Source organism: Cajanus cajan, chromosome 9 (assembly GCF_000230855.2).
Source record: "Cajanus cajan strain Asha chromosome 9, NIPB_CcT2T_4, whole genome shotgun sequence".
Classification (NCBI taxonomy): domain Eukaryota; kingdom Viridiplantae; phylum Streptophyta; class Magnoliopsida; order Fabales; family Fabaceae; genus Cajanus; species Cajanus cajan.
This window is the reverse complement of record NC_138525.1, coordinates 2,846,409-2,866,361: the sequence shown is the minus strand read 5'-3', so window position 1 is coordinate 2,866,361 and position 19,953 is coordinate 2,846,409. Positions and strand designations below refer to the sequence as shown.

Genomic DNA, 19,953 nt, shown 5'->3' with positions numbered 1-19,953 from the left:
ATTTGGCCAATTGATCGGCTCTGTCATTGTTTTCGCGGGGAGTATGTTTCACCACCACTTGCTCAAAATGTTGACACATGTTTTGGAAGGTGTGATAGTATTTCAACAGTTGCGCATCTTTAACCTGAAAGTTCTCGTTCACCTGTTCCGAAACGACTTTTGAATCGGTCCAACATAGCAGTTTCTGAACACCCACTTCCCAAGCCAACCTCAATCCAGCCAATAACGCCTCGTATTCGGCTTGATTATTCGAGGCTTTGAAAGCGAAGCGAAGAGATTGTTCAAGTGCCAAGCCTGTCGGTCCCTCGAGAATTATTCCAGCCCCACTGCCCTGGTTGTTAGACGAATCGTCGACACAAAGTGTCCACTGATCACTTTCAAAATGACCTACTGGTTGCAACTCATTAACGAAGTCGACCAAACATTGAGATTTGATCGGGCCTCTAGGTTCAAATGCTATGTCAGATTCGGATAATTCTATGGACCAAGCCATCATCCGTCCTGCTAGCTCGGGTTTTCGTAGGACTTTGGCAATTGGACAGTCAGTCCGAACGATAACCCTATGGCTGTGAAAATATTGCCGAAGTCGTCGCGCTATATGGACCAAGCCGAGGGCCATCTTCTCAAGAAGTTGGTATCTTCTTTTGGCGTCTTGTAGCATTCGACTCACAAAGTACACCGGTTTTTGGGATTCTTTCTCTTGCACAAGGACCGCGCTGATCGCTTCATTGGAGACGCACAAGTAGACGATCATGTCAAGACCTGGGTCGAGTTTTGAGAGTATGGGAGGTGTGCCGAGTCGCTGTTTGAGGGATAGGAACAATTCTTCACATTCCGCTGTCCATACAAACTTGCTAGCCTTTTTCAACAATCTAACGATGAGTTTTGTTACCTTTGCAAGGCAAGGAAGGAATCGAGAGAGGGATGTAAGTCGTCCGGATAAAACTTGAACTTCCTTAATGCTATTCGGGCTTCGTATGCCAATCACCGACTGACATTTATCCGGATTGGCTTCAATACCTCTAGTGGATAGCATAAATCCGAGAAATTTTCCTCCCGCTATGCCGAAGACACATTTTTCAGGGTTCAGCCGCATGTCGTGCTTTCGGAGCTGTTTGAAAACCTCAACAAGATCACTCTTGTGGGTGTAAAGGTCATCTGATTTAACTACCATATCGTCAACATAAACCTCTAAATTCTTGCTGATCTGATGCCTAAAGATTTTGTCCATAAGCCGCTGGTACGTTGCTCCTGCGTTTTTCAATCCAAACGACATTACCCGATAGCAATAATTTGTCGAGTCAGTGATAAAGGCTGTCTTGTTTTCATCTTGTGGGTGCATGCGAATCTGATTGTAGCCCAAATAGGCATCCAAAAAGGTCAATAAACGATGTCCTGCTGCCCCATCTACCAATCGGTCAATGCTGGGTAACGGGTAGGCGTCCTTTGGACAAGCCTTATTAAGATTAGTGTAATCTGTACACATTCTCCATTTGCCGTTGGGTTTTTTGACCATGACTACATTTGCTAGCCAGGTGGTGTACTGCACTTCCCTAATGAAACGGGCTTGCAAGAGCTTGGCCACCTCCGATTCAACGACAGTTTTTCTCTCCGTTCCCATCTTCCTCTTCCGTTGTGCGATTGGTTTGGCATTCGGGCAAATTGACAATTTATGGCACATAAAGTTCAGATCGATTCCTGGCATGTCTGACGGCGTCCAGGCGAACAGATCCTTGTTCGATGCAATTACTTGGCTCAAGTCTAGCCTTTCGGTGTCTGTCAAATTGACACCGATGTATGTGACCTGGGATGGTTGTGATCCGATTTGTATTGGGACCTTTTCTTCTATTGGTTCAGCCCTTTCATCATTCATTCTTGGGTCGAGGTCACATTGTGAAGCCCATTCCGAGGAAGGAGTGACCGCATGAACTCTCCTGAACTTAGTCTGCTTCTCTTGCACAGGTTGTATACGTAAACTCGCAAAGTAGCATTCCCGAGCTGCCTTTTGGTCGGCATGTATCATGAGAATGCTTCCTTTGTCCGATGGGAACTTCATAGCCAGGTGAGGTGTTGACACAATCACCCCCAAAGCGTTCAATGATGGCCGACCTAGCAGTATGTTATAAGATGTGTTGGCTTGGACTACAATATATTTCACCTGGACATCTCGATGCTCTCCTTTGTCGAAGCAGAAGCGAGTAGAGAGTTTGATGGATCCCTTGGTGTCAACTCTTTCTCCTGCAAAGTCGACCAGTGGTTCAGTGTAAGGGGTCAACTCTTCTTCGGATATGCCGAGCTGTTTAAACGTGTTCCAATACAAAATGTCAGCCGAACTACCCTGATCTATGAGCTTGACAATACAATTACGTATCTCCACACTGATGACCATAGGATCATCCTGAATCGGATCAATGCCTTGGAAATCCTCGTCAGTAAATGTAATGGCGGGCAGTCGCCGAACCGACCGTCGTTCAATAGCGTTAACTGATCTGACAGCCCGCAGATGTCTCTTTTGAGCTGATGAATTTGATCTGCCCCCTGTGAAACCTCCGGCAATCGTGTTGATTACCCGCCAGTGTGTCGTATGAGGTTCTTCTTTTCGCTCCCTTGACCGGCTACGTTCACGGCGGCGCTCACCTGATTGCTCGGGCCTATCTTGTCGGCGAGCTTGATACGCGGGTTGATGTCGAGATGAGTTTGGCCGATCCACGAAATTTCTGAGTTGCCCCTGTTTAATCAAATCCTCGATTTTATCTCTCAACGCTGCGCATTCTTCGGTAGAGTGCCCGCGGTTGCGATGATACCTGCACGATTTATTAGTGTCAGCACGGGGTGGAGTGGACGCCCTCTTCGGGACTGCCAACACTTCTGATGCCAAAGCTTGCTCAAGTACTGCGGCTCGGCTCGCATTAAGGGGAGTATAATGGGAATATTTCGGTCCTCGAGTGGGTCGGTCCCGAAGAGCTATCTCTTTACCGCGCCCCCTGTATGGTTGTTCTGCAGTCTTCTCGGGTTTTCCCCCTGGTTCGGCTCGGGCTTGGTTACGGAACTCAGCTAGCTCTTCCATCTGCATGTATTTATCGGCTCTCCTTCGTAGGTCATTCATATCCGAAGGAGGTTTTTTGCAGATGCTGTTAACAAACGGTCCGGGTTTCAAAGCTGTTGTGAGGTGGTGGAGCGCTACCGCCGGATTGAGATCCCGGATTTCTAAGGTTGCCTTGTTGAACCGTTCCATAAAAGCTCGGAGTGACTCCTTCTTGTCTTGCCGGAGGCCGACCAGCGACAGGGACGTCAAGCTGTGAGGACGACTTGTTGCAAACTGAATGGTGAACTAAGATGATAAAGTGTTAAACGAATCAATAGAATTGGGGGGGAGTCGAGTGAACCAGCTCAGAGCCCGGCCCTTAAGGGATGTTGGAAAGATCCGACACAACGCTGCGTCATCCGTTGTGCTTAGTGTTACCTGCGTTAGAAAAACATCCAAATGTTCATCAGGATCTGTTGTACCATCGTACTTGTCAATAAGTAAGGATTTCCAATTATTCATTATGGGAAGTTGCATTATGGAGGGGGTGAAGGGTGTCGGTGCGATCCGATAGTTGTCAAATCTGCGGGTCGACCGGCAGTGGGTAAGGCCGAGGGGTGCTTTTCCGGTGCCACTTCCGAGGCATGAGGGCCCGAGGTATGGATCGTATGGGATTGATACGACCCTTGAGTTTGTGTATTTGTGGCCTGGGTAGGTTTTCATGAGGTATCTTGATTCCTTAACATCTCATTCTCAGCTCTCAAGGCCGAAAGCTCCCTAGCATCTTTTTCTCGCTGCTGTTTCATAGCTTTCCATTTCCTGTTTCAACAAACGAACGACTTTAGAAAGATCCGTTTCGTCCACAACCTCCACTTGTTCTTCCTCTTCCGCTTGATGGTCTTGTGTGTTTGTTCTTCTAGTTATCGCCATGATTGTATGTGGTTTGTCTTCCAACTTTCTTCGTTCGGCCCCACGGTGGGGCGCCAAATGTACCTGTTTGATGGGCACACTAAGTCTTCTGGTAGTCCAAAGACCGAACGAGAGCTCCGATCCAATGCGCTGGTGAAGGGGTTGGTACCTGCAAAAGGCACTCCAACGCTCAAGTCAGGACAAGCTCGAATATCTAGGATAATTAAAGAACAGTGACGTTACCTTTTGTCCCGAGCTATTTATACTGACATTTATGGGCCCTGGACCCCATGGACCCTGCGACATATTTACCGTATTAGGTAATACACCTTAATCGACTAATTAACCTCTAATATTTGATTAAGAGTACCAAATGATGGTAGGCCGATCCTGGTGGCCGATTGACATTCGGCTTCCTGGTTCTGCCATTCGATGGCCGATGAGGTGGTGGTCGAACCCCCCTGTACAAAACTCATTAACTACAATCCCTTGGACTTATTTAATAACTAAATTTGAATATTAAGATAATTTTTAATTAGTTTTTAAAGTTTGTCTATCCGTTTACTTATACTTTCAATTTATAATTCAAATCATATCCATCCAATATGTATAATAAAATAGAATCATCATTCTTAGAGAATGATGTAATATTTTATTATACTCATTTTTTTTGACTTGCGATTTTACTATTATATAAATATTTTTGCTTTTAAAAACTCTCAAATTATTGATTACTGTTTTTTTGCATTAAAAAATATTTTTCCTCCTTAACCTCAATTGCTTATATGATGAAAACAATTATTTATTGAATTTTTTTTCTCTTCTTAAATTAATCCAACTTTTTAACTAATAATAAAATAATTTATTCTTTACCCCCGCCGCCGACGAACTGAATTCGTATGCTCACATCACATTTCTTTCTGAAGGAAAAAGAAATATACAGGTAATAGGTAATAGGTAATAGGTAGTGGCAGACGGTCAAAATGGTGTCCATAAAGCTTATTCATGGCATTGCGTCTTTGTGTCCATAAAGCTTGTTTGCAGTTCAGTACAAACCCTAAGAATGCCACTGAACCAATCTACCTACACATAAGAATCAGATAGGTCAAAGTACGCGACAAGACAACATCCACAAAACATTGCAAAAGCAAAGCCCGACTTACGGGTGGAAGCACTTCAAATTATATTGGAAAGAAAATAAGCAACTGTTTGTTAGAAACTACTAAGAAAAATGTTAATGCCTAAACAAGAAGACAACAAAATGACCCATCGTTTGTTATTCCTTAAATTCTTTTGCTTTTGTTTCTTTCATTATTATTAGTAGTTCTTTACGCAATTTTACTTCAAAAAAGACATAAAAAGACGTTACTCCACTAAAACGAAAGGGGCAGAGTCGTACTCGTACATGTGGCACTTGCAGCTTGTATCCATCAACATCATTCAGCATTCTGATTCGCAAGGTTGTCTGTTATCAGAATCATCATGACTAAGGAAGAAACTGATCCGAAATAACTTAACACATCTCAATCGTTGAATTTGTAATAATAGATCCGATTATGACACGTGTACAAAATATATTTTAACTTAAATGTATACGTGTCACAATCTGATCTACTATTACAAATCCAATAGTTTAAATGTGTAAAGTTACCCTAACTTTTCCCCTCCAAAGTCAGGGGATCTATTTCTCGAAGAAACTTAGAAGCAAAATTTTGGCAGGGCTATATTGCAGAGACAATTTTCCTTGTTTTAACTTGGCAGCAAAAATATTCATATCCATATATAGATGGACGGAAGTGGTCAGAACTCTACTATCAGAAGGGTTAGTGTTAAAAAGTAAAAACTGTCCACCGGTCCAAACAGGCTCTCAATTTTGTTGAGGTCACACATGAGAATGCTAGCAAATCTGCTTTGAAAATTTGTCTAAAACGTTAAACTTAGAAAAGAACTATTATTTTTTTTATTTATTACAAGCTAGAAAGAATAACTCTGGGCAAAAGTACACAGAAGGGTATGTCACATTCTTTTTAAAATTTATCCAACCGCACGTCAAAAGAAAGCAAGCTATTTACAGAAAGCTATATATGGAATATTGGAAACTACAATTTTTTTTCTTTTCTTTTCTTGAAAGTGCATGATCGAAAATCTTGCAAGAATCTTGATGGCAAATATTTATCTGTTCGTAGAGCGAGATGATCGGCTACTTGGGCTTGTGCCATTACCCCTAAACAGGGTCTCCAGGTTCTGGATGCATGCAGGAGCCCGAATCTGTGTATCCACAACAAAATATCACACCTTTGAAAATAAAGAACCACACATAGACTGTATTAAAATAACAATCAGAGTGTTTCGTTTAGTGGGTGAAAACCATGGCGGGTACAAAATTATGGTAAGTTCACCAAAAAAGTAACTATTTATTGCTTCAAAATTCACTGAAAGTTTAACTCATTACCAATTCAAACACATACTATACTGCACAATATCTGCACTTTTCTAAGTATGAGAGCATTCAACTAATCAGATGGATAAAAAGTCAGAAAGTCGTTATGAAATCCATACTATTAATCCTTTTTAATTTAATTAAAAATGGGACACGAAGCCCAAGAAAAGACCATGAAATCATACGCGCGAAACCAACTCCAAAAGATTATGGACAAAAATAAAATACTCCCATAGGTCGGTCATCTTTTGGAGTATTGTGAAGTGTGACTTGTGAATGAGACTTCGACGTGACAAAGCTCTTCCACTCTTTTTCAATCAACAAATATTAAAAAAGAAAAACCATCTGAATTTACTTCAAAATTCGTAATCTAGTTTGGTGTCCAAGTATGTAGCAATTATATTTTCAAGGATATATATAGATCATAATCGATTATATATACATAATCAATTATATAGACTCAATTAAAAAAAAATTACTGAAACCAACAATCTAATTGTAAAGGACATTTTTGCAAACTAATATATAAAACCATTTTAACTTATTTATTTAATTTAATATAAACCAATAAAAAATTAATCTTCCGTTTAATTCTTATCTACTTTTTTAATTCTTATCTACTTTTCTCCTATCAAACAACCTCTATTTTCACTTTATTTCTTGCTATTCTTCTTTTCTCTCTCCCCTTTTCCCTCCACTTCTTTCCACTTCCATTCTCACTACCACACAGTACCACAGTGTGAAGGGATTAATGGTGGAATGCAGAGGAATAAGATTCTTCCCACTATAGCAATCGCTCTTGAGGTGGCAACCACAGGTGCTCAATTGCTCATTGTCAATATCCAAAGATTCAGGGAAAGTCCTTAAAGCTTAAATTCACATATTCTGGTAATTTTTAGCATTTCAAATTACTTCTAAAAGTTAAAATTATACCACCACAACTAGGTCAAAAAATTGATAAAATAAATGTTCACATGAAAGAAGGATACCTTCCAGTGCCTCTTTTGAGCAAGATGGTAGCTGATGTCTTCCAATCTCCTAATTATTTCCCTAAATGTTGGTCTTCTGTATGGTAGTTCATCCCAGCATTCCTCGATTAACCTATGGACAAATATTTCGTGAATGTAAAAAAACTACCATTTTTATATACAACTTGTGGTAGGTTTTGAAACTAAACATGAAAACCATATATAAGTTGTGGTAGGTTTTAAAAACCCTCACTGTTTTAGTCCATAAGCATAAAGCTTTGGCAAAGCTCTAAATGGTGGACGCTCATTTTCAACATATGCTTTAGGAACATCATTTTCTGGCTTAGCATAAAATGGTGGACAACCTTCGATCATCTAGAGCAACAAAAAACCATATATAAGTTCCACTCAATATTTTGCTGGGCATCTCTACAAATAACAACACACTGCTGGATGTCAATCTGTATACTCAAGATTCAAAATTCCCCAATGCCCATGAATAAAATAAACATATCAAGAATTTCATCAGTAAAACAGTTAAACAAAATGTAAATTTTGTCTTTATATTAAAAAAACGCAAGAACCATGCAAAATATAGGTACAAGCAACAAACTGTGGCGAACTCACTCTAGAACTACTTGTCCATTAGATCAACGTGAAAAATATGCAAACATTATATTATGAACATATATTTAGGATCATCTGATGGATAAAAGCAGCCAGAGCTCACGAGTCTCGAGTGCTTGAGCTGTTCATAGACTCATCCGATACATACACTTGATAAGTGGTCTTATGTGTAAAAGAAACCATCAAACATCTAGAAGGTTACAATAATGAAGGAACTTGAATGATAAAAGAAACAAAGGGTCCAAAACAATAAATGATACACCTCTAAATGCATTCCTTTTCCTGGACTTGAAATTTTCTACTGATATGAATAATCCAAATGTATGTAGGATTCCATAACAATAAATGCTTTCAATTGCTCAAAATAAACAAGTTAAGAAAAAACACAAAACATAAAGTAAATTCTCATCCCATTGCTAAAGATTAGATCAGGTTATCACGGATGCTTCATGCTTCAGAAAGCAAATGCAATTGACAGCCTTCTAAAAGTTTTATGAGCTGAGATAAACAAAAAATAACCAGGATGGAGATTGGAGAGTGTTGAATTAGCATGTATTATTTAGTCAAAAATATCACAATAGTCTTCATCAAACAAGTTGTATATTTATTAATTAATTAATAAGTTTACGATTTAAAAACTTGTGTCAAGACCAGAGAAGAAACATCCATTCACATAATAAGGAAGGGTAAATAATTAACATAGAAGTCATTCAAAAGCTCTAAGTTCTAAAAGAAAATCTCCATGCATCCGAAGGTGAGAAAAAATGATTTTACCTCCTGTAATATGAGAGCAAATGAAAACACATCCACTTTTGTGTCATACTCCTCATTTCTATACACCTCTGGAGCTACATAACGCCCTGTTACATGTTCGAATAAGTTCATCAGTACAAACTACGAAATCAGAACCAATCACAATAGGATAAAAATCAAATCAGTTTAAATATAAGAGATGGCAATATTAACAAGTTATTTGCTAATTCAAATTAGCAAAATTGAGAGCCAGCTGACAAACTGTCTTTGGTCATGTGTAGAGTGTAGACAGCATCTCTTTTCTTTTTTTTTTCCTTGCAGAATATGCAATATATTTTACGATACACCCGTCAAGAAATAAAAGTTTAAAATATTGCTTTTATGCAGAACAACATGATTAACAATGAATATTACAAGGCTCCAATGAAGAAGAAAACTTACATGATGTATCCAGGCATGTCACGGGTTTGTCTTCTTTGACTGTTTTAGCAACTTTAAGCAACTTGCTAACTCCAAAGTCTGCAACTTTCAGATGCCCAGAATCATCCCGCAGTATATTTCTGTTATCTTACTCATGTACAATGAAGAAACTTTAAACAGTTTCAATCATTCAAGAATGAATGAAAAATGCATGCTTCTACTGAAAAATCCATGACACTTCATACACATGCTGGAAGAATGATAAAATCAACTAGACAGGGCAGGAGAACATAAAACATACGAAGGCTCAAGATCTCGGTGTATTATGGCTTCTGGCTTATGTTCATGCAAATAGTTCATACCCCTGCAAGATATACATTAAAATACTGCATTTATTACAAATATTCAAATGCAAATTTTTAATTTAACAGGTAGTTATCATTTAATTTTCAACTCTTCCAAAAAACAAAATAATCAGCAGCTCATTTCCTTGTGAACCAACTGAAAGCTAGAGATGTATCCATAATATAAAAGAGCTTGACTGACCTAGCAATATCAAGTGCAAACTTTACAGCTGTTATTGGTTTTAATGCACCTTTCCGCTTCAAGTAGGCACGGAGATCCCCCTGAAGAGTTGATAGTCCATTCCAAATAGTCAGACATTACATTTACGAAAAATAAAGGGTATAGTTACCCAAGTAGAGGAGAATGAGATATCCACTAAATATTGGTACAACAAATGACTTGTGAGGTACAGATGAAATGATAATCCGAGTTTAAAGATCTAAGGAATTTCAAGTAAATAAATGACAAATGGTAGGAAAACAGGGGATATGCACGTATCAGAAATTGTACACATTCTATGCATGTATCCATGTTTATTTATATATATCCAATATCCATACATATACGTGTATGCATTTATGGCCATCATTTCATATGCCATTCACTATTCTTACTGTTTCACTAACATGAAGTGAAACCCCAAATAAAGTGAAATGAAACCCTTACATCAACATTTATCAATACTAGGTTAAAATGGCTACCTATTATTATTATTATTATTATTATTATTATTATTATTATTATTATTATTATTATCATTACTTAAATCCTTCAATGTAAAAATCTATAACTTCTGGACAGAACAGGAACATATTTGTCTGACCCGATTCAGCTCCTCTGAAGTGAGGAGATATCTAAAATGAGAAAGTGATAACCTATCCATCATCAGCTTGAATTAAAGCATTTTGTAAACATAACTGACTTTAAATCAACGGCAGATTATCCCTCACTTTTTTCACTTCACAAATCTCCTTGCTTTAGTGAGGCCAAATCCAGTATGATAAATGCAAATAACTCCTGCACTTCAACAATTAGTATAAGTCCTACTATAACTTTTTATCATATTAAATTCTTCATTATCACTTTGTTACTGACCACATTTTGCTCTGCTCACTATTATCTATGATAACCACAATCCAACTAACCAATATAATTTGATCATCAACACCATGAGCAAATTAACTGATCACAAAAGTCTTCCTTATAACCAGTGTAGGATCAAGACTAACCTGGGGTAGATATTCTGTGACAATCATCATCGGGGTGCTTTGAGTTACAGCGCCCAAAAACTGTACCACATTTGGATGCCTTATTTTCTGGAGTAATGTAAGCTCATCATGAAATGCCTTTCTGAGAAACAGTCACAAACAAAAAGAAACTCACTATGAGAATAAAAATTGAGAACCGAATAACCCATGAATGAAACAACGGATTGCATAAGTAGACCAACCCACACTTTATCATCATCAGTGAACAATTCCTCCCCAAGTGTCTTGACGGCAACCTGAGTTCCGCGCCATAAAGCAATCCGGAAAGTTCCCTAAAACATTCAAATGAATATATGCAATGCAAAATAAGCCAGAGTATATTGACTCAAGAGAATGTCAAAACAAGGAAAAGGGAGAAATCAAGTTCCAAAACATGATTGACAGCTTAGAGAAAGGAAATTTGAAGGCTTACCTTTGTTATGCAAACGCTATTAGTAAAATCAAGCTCAGAAGGATGAATCTCATACTCAGGGACTTCGCGAGCATTCTGCACATGCATGGGAGCCATCTACAAAAAGAAAAAAGAAAAAAGAAAAAGTTCACAATTGCAACATGATGTCATAAACTAACTATTTTAAAAGCTTGAACTGTTAGGCCCCTTAGAGCCGCAACCAAACATAACCATTGAAAGTGTAAAGATTTTTTATATCATCATCTAATCACAAACCGCTATGTTCATGTTTATAATAATTACCTTAATAGTCATTCTAAATTTCCAATTTATAATATCTGATTGATTAATAGTATAAAAATTATTACAGTATCAGTGCTTTGGCAACGCATATCTATTGAACACTCCAAATCAATTGAGTAAATAGTGTATGTCCCCCGACAATATAAAGGATTTTAAATCACAAATTTAAGTTTGTTGACTTTTACATTAACAACTATAAAGTCAGATGATTTTTTATTTGTTGGCGGTGTAATTTTGTTTTATTTTTTCACTTAAAGTACATATCAATTAAACGAAAATGAATAACACAAATGTTTCTACATCTAAGAATACCAAGGAAATGGAAAAAACACAGACCGGGGGTTTTGCACCGTGTTTCTCCAAAAGCTTCACAACGTCGTGATTCTTGTAGTACAACGCATCGGCCAGTGGCTGTCAAACAATGCAATTCAGAAATGAGTATGCAATCAGAGAGAAAGAGGAGAGGGCGAAATTACCGTGCTGCCCCAGCAGTCTCGGGGATCGACGTGTGCGCCTTGCCGGAGCAGCAAATCCACGACGTCGGTGCGGCCCTGGCAGGCGGCGACGTGGAGCGCGGTGCGGCCGTCAATGTCGGTGAAATTGACGTCGCTGCCTGCGTCCAAGAGCTCCTTAATCCCGTCCAGGTCGCCTTCGTTGGCGAGATACATCAGCCGGACCGCCGGGTCCAGCACCTCCGACGCGGGGGCGGCGGCGGCGCGGTCCGGCGCGAGGGAGGATTGGCGGCCGAGCGAGAAGCGAGGGTGGAGCTTCTTGTTCTCCATTGCGACGGCGGCGAGGGTTTTGGGAGAGAGAATGCGATGCGTGTGTTGATACGAAGAGAAGAGGGGATAAGAATAACAAGTTGGAGAGAAAAGAGAGAAGAATAATGAATTGATTTATATGCAGAGAGAATGTGGATCGGGTTCCTTTTATGTGTGACTGAAAGTGACTAGTTCAATCTTCACGTCACTAACTTTCTAGTTTCTACACACTCCAACGGGCCGGTCCTACCCATTCCAATCGGGAAAGCTTATCCAAAACGCGCTTCCTCCTAATATTTAGCGTCAGAGGAAGGTTGGGTAAGCACACTTTTTTTAATATATTATGTTGTAAATTAGTAATTAGTTTTTGTAGAATTGGTAAATTAATACTACACTTTTCTACGTAATTTCTCAATTATTGAAAAATCTTTCAAATTAATATTTTGATATTAGTGTGTAAGACTCTTTAAGAAGATAATTAAGGAAATGAATTGGTGATTTATTTTATTAGTTAACTTGAAACTGAAACTTCGTTATCTTTGATTTTTTTTTTTTTTTTGCTTCGTTATCTTTGAATTGGTGATATAATATTTTTTTTTGTGATTGCTTCGGATATCTACTTATTCTAATATTTTTTGATAAGTTATAAAAAAAATCTTACGTGGTTAAGTTGACTTTGTAAAGAAAGTACATTTTTTAATATCTTCTAAGTTGACTTTCTAAAAAACAATTTAACTACAACATTAAAGACTTGTTAAAACTGAACCTTACACGAAGGTTGTATAATAAAAAATAATGAATGAAAAAATTTAACTAATATATAAATTTATAATAAAAATTATGTTCATCGTATGTATATGTGCATGATTTGAGATGTAATTTCGTTGAGGAACTTCTATAATTTTTTAGTATATACTCATACATATATATGTAATGTTGGATATATATTTAGGAACTAGCATAATAATTATAGTTTAATTAGATTTATATTTTTTGTATTTAGTGATTCTTTCCTAAACATCTATTTATTATTGATTTGAAAACCACTAGTGCACTACACCCTACTAATAGATCGTCAATATTTTGAACCCGTTTTTCCTAATCGGGTCGAAACAGGAGCTCCGACACCGACGGGTCACACAGCTGAAGAGTGAAGGAAAAAGGAGAAGAATTTGAGCGGCCATGGCATGGAACCATCTTCGAAACCTGAATCGCATCTCCATACACCGCATTCTTCATCATCGTTTTCAGCCTCTCGTCAACGCTAGGTTCTTCTCCGACGCTGCTGCTTCATTGCCTCAACCGCAACCCAAACAGCCTTCGCCTCCCTCATCCTTGAAGGACAATGAACTCGCCAAGTTCGCTGCCATCTCCGATACCTGGTGAGCTTTCCATTTCGGTGTCTCTCGACTATGATTGCTCCCAAAAACCCCCAAAATGAATGAGAATTTGGCTTGTCTTTCAATTGGAGATTGTCAAATTGAAAGTTCGTTAAGTTGGTTGTTATAGACACACCAATAGTTTTGCTAGGGATGAATTTGTTCGTTATCTATTGAAATTGCTACCTTGGGCATAATTTTGCGATGTATGTGTGTTAGTCCATGACTAATCTCTCGAGACACAAATAGCCATTTTAGGGACTGACCTTTTCCAACATATGCTCTTCCATACACACAAACACTCACGTGAGAAGTGTGAGAAGAATAGCTATCTGTCAACTATACTACACCATATTAGTGTATGTGTCTTAGTTTGAGTTTATGGATAATATGTATTTGTCCTTTCCTTGATGTGAATAGGTGGGATTCTGAAGGCCCCTTTAAGCCATTGCATGCGATGAATCCTACAAGGCTTGCTTTCATCCGCTCTGCACTATGTCGACATTTTAAGTAAGAAACCTATTTCATTTAGCCCTTGTTATCTCCATTTTGAGTCTGGGGTGTTTGTTCTTGAACCGACTTTGGTAGAATGCTCTATTATCTGTACTATTTTTAATTCCTTTATTTTTTTGTGTGGAATATTTAGTGGCTGTACTGGGGTCAGATGACTACTCTATTCTACTCATTTATGCTTATGCAGCAGTTATAACTTACGAAAGCAATTGTACTCCGTATTTGTGACACACATTAAGTATAATGAAGGGAAAAAGTTATTACTGTAGATAATATTAGGCTTGTATTTTATTGTCTCTTTGGGGTTCCAATCATATAATAATTAGATTTCCCTTGTCTCAGGAAAGATCCTTATAGTGCTAAACCTCTCGAGGGACTTAAAATTGTTGATGTAGGTTGTGGAGGTGGAATTCTTTCTGAGGTATATTTTTTCTCCATTTTCTTGAGATGTTTGGAAAAGACTTTTTCCTTTTTATCTTCTGGCCTATGATAAACTTTTTTGGGGGGAAAGGGGGGAAGGAGGGTTCAGTTCAGAGGTTACTATATGTATTGACTAGAAATATAGAAATCTAAATGTGCTGACGTTTTTTTTTATATATTTTCTTTTATCATATTCCTCATGGGAATCTTTAGTATCATGATGGATTCAAAGGTGACTATATTTGTTAGCTAGAATTGTGGAAATTTGAATTCTTTCTTTGGTGCATATTCTTCTCCCTCTCCCTTGTAGAGTATTAAGATCGTTATATTCTTCTAATTGCAAATTTGTGCTTCTTTTTATTCTTTTAAACCTATGCTTCTCGTTTTTTCTTCAGCCATTAGCTCGATTGGGAGCTACTGTGACGGGTGTTGATGCTGTAGAGAAGAATATCAAGATTGCTCAACTTCATGCTGTATGCTTATTTTATAATTTGACTATTGATATTTTGCAATAACTGTTTTCAATTTGAAGTTTGTCAGTATTGTCTTCCAATTCATTAGATTACTGTAAATTGGTGGAAGTAGTTGCTACAATGGTAAATTACATCTTCACCATTAGCTGGACAACTTATTATTTCCTGGTAACAGGGTTTGGATCCAGAAACTTCAACTATTGAGTTTTGTTGCACAACAGCTGGTACATATGCAAATCTTGAAGCATTCTTGTATACATTTGTTTTACATGCTCTTTTAACATTTATAAACTATTGCTGAAATGCCCTACTTTTCCTGGTAAACACTCTTACAGTTTAGTACACAGTCTGGATAAGAAGTTCAAGGCTGACTGGCATAATTTCCTTTTAATTTTCTGAGTGGTCTTTCCATGGATTGCTCATTGCAGAATTTTTCTGGATGATTTTGTTTCAAAAGTTATGAGGTTTTGATGCATTAGCATAAAAAAAAAAAGTTCAATATTTTCACTTCCTATTGGTTTTTGTGATTAGGTTTCTTATTATCTTGTTATACTTGCAGCTTGCAGTTACTAACCATTTTATGTTATTTACCTATAGCTGCAGAAAAGTGATATTTTTGCGTTGATCTTTATTCCGTCCCACGAGGATCTTACATTAAAGAAAGTTTTTCTCTATACCTTAATGTTTTCTCATTAAATAAGGTGTCATTCTTGTACATACTAAACCACTCAAGTGGGAGAATAAGTTTTCAACTAAAAGAGGAGTTACATATTACTTTATGGCTTAAGTACCTTTTTGAACTCTATAATTTTATGAATCTTACCTTTTAGTCTCTATAATTTAAAACATTCCATTTTAGTCTCTATACACACTGTTTTTATTTTCTTTTTATCCCTATGGGTTCATAAACTTTACCTTTAGTCTCTAGTAATAGACAACAGGAAATAAAAAGAACCAAAATAGTATGTATATGGGCCAAAACAGAATATTTTAAACTATAGAGATTAAAAGGTAAAGTTCATCAAACTTTAAGGACCAAAATGGTATTTTAAATCTTGCTTTATTCTCTCTTTAGTCGGAAGAATTCTTGTTTTCACTGGTGATGTCCATCGAATTTCTTTGCTTGCAATTAGGTAGCATGTTTGTGAAAAATTAAATGCTCTTTGTACATGTCTGATGGCTTCAGTAATAGTTGAAAAAGTAGCTTGCACTCATCTAGTTTGTTTAGACTGGTTCTTTTATTTTTGGGTACTATGCTCCGTATTTTACTACTCAAACAACTCTTAAATTGTCTGATCAGAGAAGCTTGTTGAAGAAGGAAGAAAATTCGATGCCGTTATGGCCTTGGAGGTATCTTGTCTTTCACTCCTTCCCCCCATCCGTCTCTCTTGTTGTGTGCTTGGATTGGGAGTGCATAAATGTTGGTGGATATATAAAGATATGACCTGTGTATAATATGTAGTATAAAATCTTTGATAGTAGAACTCAAGTGGAGTTGAAGGGTTCACTTGCTTTGAATATTGAGCAGGTGATTGAGCACGTGGCAGATCCTGCAGAGTTCTGCAAATCTCTGGCAGCATTAACAATTGCAGACGGAGCCACTGTGATATCGACAATCAATCGTTCTATGAGAGCCTACGCAACTGCAATTGTTGCTGCGGAATACATTCTCCACTGGGTAGTATTCTGAACTCCATTCAGCACTTACTCTATCCTACATCCTTTGGTATTTCAATTGACACATTCATTATATATATTGGCAGCTTCCCAGAGGCACACATCAATGGTCCAGTTTTCTCACTCCAGAAGAGCTCGTCCTCATCCTGCAACGCGCCGGTATCAATGTACGAGAAATAAATGCATTCATTAACAACATATTCAATTTCATTAGTTACAGCATGACGTTTGATTTTGGTTGCATAGGTGGAGGAGATGGCAGGATTCGTGTACAACCCGGTGACAGGACGGTGGTCTTTGTCAGATGATATCAGCGTAAATTTCATCGCCTTCGGTACCAAATCGAGTAACAACGAATAAGATACACGATAAAATACGCACTACTACGATTTATAGTTTTTAGTATTGAAATTTGTAATGAATGGTGGAGGGAGGAGTGAATTGCATGATGCAAGACTTGATGTAGAGGATTGCGATGCTGTCGTCAAAGTGCAAGAGGCCAACAAGTTAGGTATTGTAAGAGGAATGCCGGCAATAACACATTTTCTAACATACATTATCGATAGTCAATTTTTTAAAACTACAAGATCATCATTGATAGGAGTTAAATAAGATGAATCACTGAAAAAGTGTAATTTTCAATAAATTTGAATCAATTAACAGGTGTGTTCAGTTGGATTTTATTAAATCAATCATTAAATTAGAATTTTATATCACTTTAGATGTGTATGTCATATTTTATTAAAATTAAACAACAATAATAAGGTAATTAAAGTATTCGTAATTTAATATATTCTTTTTGCTCTTGTATTGTGTTTTAAAATTTTGTTTTAGACTAATTTGATTTGACTGAGAGATATGTAAGATAAGATCATACCAATTATTGTATATATGAATGAAGTATTTTATAATTTTGGATTAATATAAATTTTTGTATATATTATGTTAAATTAACTTTTTATTTAATAAATTTTTTTTAGGGGAATATTATTTAATTGCAGAATGGTGTAATAGTTGTCAAATTATACTAATATAATTTGATCTATTCTTTTTATTGTACAAATAAAATATTCTATCTTTTGAAAAAATTAAATGAAAGAACTTTTTACCAAAATTAAGAGAATTTTTAGATAAATTTCGCTAAAAATAATTTTATAATAAAAAAATGAAATAATTTTTTATAAGCTAAATTAGCTTATGATATGTTAGTTTGTAAAAACTCTTATATAGTTTCATCAAAAAATTATAAATTAGTTTAAGTAAAAATTGATTTTCACATATAGAAATGTTTATTTCATTATATATATATATATATATATATATATATATATTCAAAATATTTTTGAAGAAAATTATCCAAATAAGTGGATTTTAGCTTCTAAGTTCAAATCATTTTACTTTTTTTAAATAAAGTTTTTATCTTGTATATCGTTCTAAAGAAAAGTTTCTATCTTCTATATTACTTTGTTCTATATGTAGTTCGTGATGTGATTCCAATTTTTTTTTTTTTTTTTTGCTTGCAATTAGGTTATATGTTTATAAAAAGATTTAAGTGCTCTTTTTACACGCATGATGACTTGTTGAAAAAGGTTGCATTAATACAGTTTATTACCGACAATGTATGACATAGAACGACAAATAATTTGGTCCTTAGGTATAGAGTATGTGTTTTGAAAAACATTTGTTAAAATATGTTAGTAAATTTTAATAGTTTGAGAGAGTAGTTCTTAATTCTGAAGAAAGAATATCCTAATTAAAAAAATATAATCTGATTTGCTTAGACTTTTCGTTTCATTTTTGGGTACTATGGTATTGCTTTTACAACTCTTAAATTGACTAATTAGAAAAGCTAGTTGAAGAAGGAAGAAAATTGGATGAAACTATGAATATCTTTAAACCTGAATAGTTAGAAGATTATATGAAATGAAATGAAGACTTGTATTATAGATTTTAAACATAGATATTAAGATTGACGTGATTTGAATTAAGGGTACAAGTGTATAGAAGATATTATGAATGAAAAATAGTGTTCAATTGAAGGGTAGCATAGCAGAAGGTGGTCTCTAATGGGAGGATGAGAGGAGGAGCTTAGGAAGTGAAGAAAGGGGAGTAGTAGTATTAGAATTATTGAAATTGGAGTTTCCTTAGGGTAATAGAGGTGCGTTTGGATTGAGTCAATTGTTGTCCCTTCCATATCTGAAACCCTGGCGTGGTGCGATTAATCTGGTGTTTCCACAGGTACCTGGCTTCTCCGGACATGAGAATCAAGGAACCCGGCGTGAGCAAAACGGGAACGGAAGAAGCATCGGAAGTGAAGTGCATGACGCAGGAAGACTCCAGGGACAGGATTGCGATGCCGTCGTGGAAGCGCAAGAGGTCAACGTGGGGGCATATGCCTTCGCCCGCCTCGTACACGTTGGCTATCATCTGGTCGAAGAGGGGTTCTCTGCGGAGGATGTGCCCCGGCAAGGGCGGCGGCTGGTGGGCCTGGGCCGAGCGCCGAATGGTGTGGGCCAGGGGGAGGGCCCAGGAAGGGAGGTGTTGGAGTCCGAAGCGCATGGCCTGGTTGATGGAGGGGTTGGGGAACCACTTTTCGTCTTCGATGGCTGAGAGTATGAGTGATTGGCGGCGTGTCGAGAGGAAATTGGGGCACAGCCATAGGCCCTTCACTTCTTCTATGGATTCCCACTCCCACTCCCGCTCGCAATCGCTCTCGCTCTCGCTCTCCGAATCACATCCGAACACTTGTTCCAACACTGCTTTCTCTTCTTCCTCATCTCTCATCTTTCTTTCTCTTCCCTCGCCAAGCTCATGCTCTCCTCCTTCATTTTATCACACATGTCAACTTAATATTTTTATATTTTTTTACTCAAATGGTTAACTACTCTATTTTAGGAGTGGCAAAATGGGTCGGTATCTCTATTTTGGCCCGGCCCACCAATGACAGGTCAAAAATGGGGCAGACTGCCCCGCTCGCCAATAAAAAACAGGTTGGGATAGCTAGCCTGCCCCGCCTAAAGACAGGCTACCGAGTCGGCGGACCAGCTTGCATACCACAAAAAAAAATATTTTATGTTCAAATAAAAAGATTGTTACAAATAAATAAATATAACTATATAAAATTAAAAATATATACAAATTATATATAATATATAATTATATATAATATATGTTCAACAAAAGCAAATTACAAACTTATAACAAAATTAAATAGAAATTAGTTCACTTACACCAAAATCAAAACCAAATTATAAGTTTATAAACTATTAATAAACTAAAAT

At 37.1% G+C, this 19,953-nt stretch overlaps 3 protein-coding genes across 4 annotated transcripts; 1 reads left to right on the top strand and 2 right to left on the bottom strand.

Annotated features, from left to right (window-relative positions):
- Positions 1 to 5,871: 5,871 nt before the first annotated feature.
- Positions 5,872 to 12,413, bottom strand: LOC109808889 (Integrin-linked protein kinase family). 2 transcript variants are annotated; one of them, XM_020372065.3, is made up of 12 exons: positions 11,926 to 12,391; positions 11,786 to 11,860; positions 11,168 to 11,263; positions 10,942 to 11,027; positions 10,717 to 10,837; positions 9,689 to 9,768; positions 9,444 to 9,506; positions 9,164 to 9,282; positions 8,744 to 8,829; positions 7,596 to 7,717; positions 7,364 to 7,475; positions 5,872 to 6,202 (listed from the first exon to the last, which is right to left on the bottom strand). In XM_020372065.3, the coding sequence occupies exons 1-12, from the start codon at positions 12,229 to 12,231 to the stop codon at positions 6,107 to 6,109; spliced, it is 1,362 nt and encodes a 453-aa protein (XP_020227654.2). In that variant the 5' UTR covers positions 12,232 to 12,391; the 3' UTR covers positions 5,872 to 6,106. The 2 variants fall into 2 exon arrangements, 1 of the variants encoding a protein (XP_020227654.2); XR_002240629.3 differs by lacking the exon at positions 7,596 to 7,717 and having other exon boundaries at positions 11,926 to 12,413.
- Positions 12,414 to 13,249: 836 nt separating this feature from the next.
- Positions 13,250 to 17,388, top strand: COQ3 (coenzyme Q 3). The gene is made up of 9 exons (XM_083063907.1): positions 13,250 to 13,592; positions 14,010 to 14,099; positions 14,445 to 14,523; positions 14,918 to 14,995; positions 15,171 to 15,219; positions 16,296 to 16,345; positions 16,524 to 16,673; positions 16,759 to 16,839; positions 16,919 to 17,388. The coding sequence occupies exons 1-9, from the start codon at positions 13,393 to 13,395 to the stop codon at positions 17,030 to 17,032; spliced, it is 891 nt and encodes a 296-aa protein (XP_082920033.1). The 5' UTR covers positions 13,250 to 13,392; the 3' UTR covers positions 17,033 to 17,388.
- Positions 17,389 to 18,586: 1,198 nt separating this feature from the next.
- LOC109795028 (2-oxoglutarate (2OG) and Fe(II)-dependent oxygenase superfamily protein) lies at positions 18,587 to 19,523 on the bottom strand. Its single transcript, XM_020354436.3, has one exon. The coding sequence runs from the start codon at positions 19,454 to 19,456 to the stop codon at positions 18,797 to 18,799; it is 660 nt and encodes a 219-aa protein (XP_020210025.1). The 5' UTR covers positions 19,457 to 19,523; the 3' UTR covers positions 18,587 to 18,796.
- Between the last annotated feature and the right edge of the window lie 430 nt (positions 19,524 to 19,953).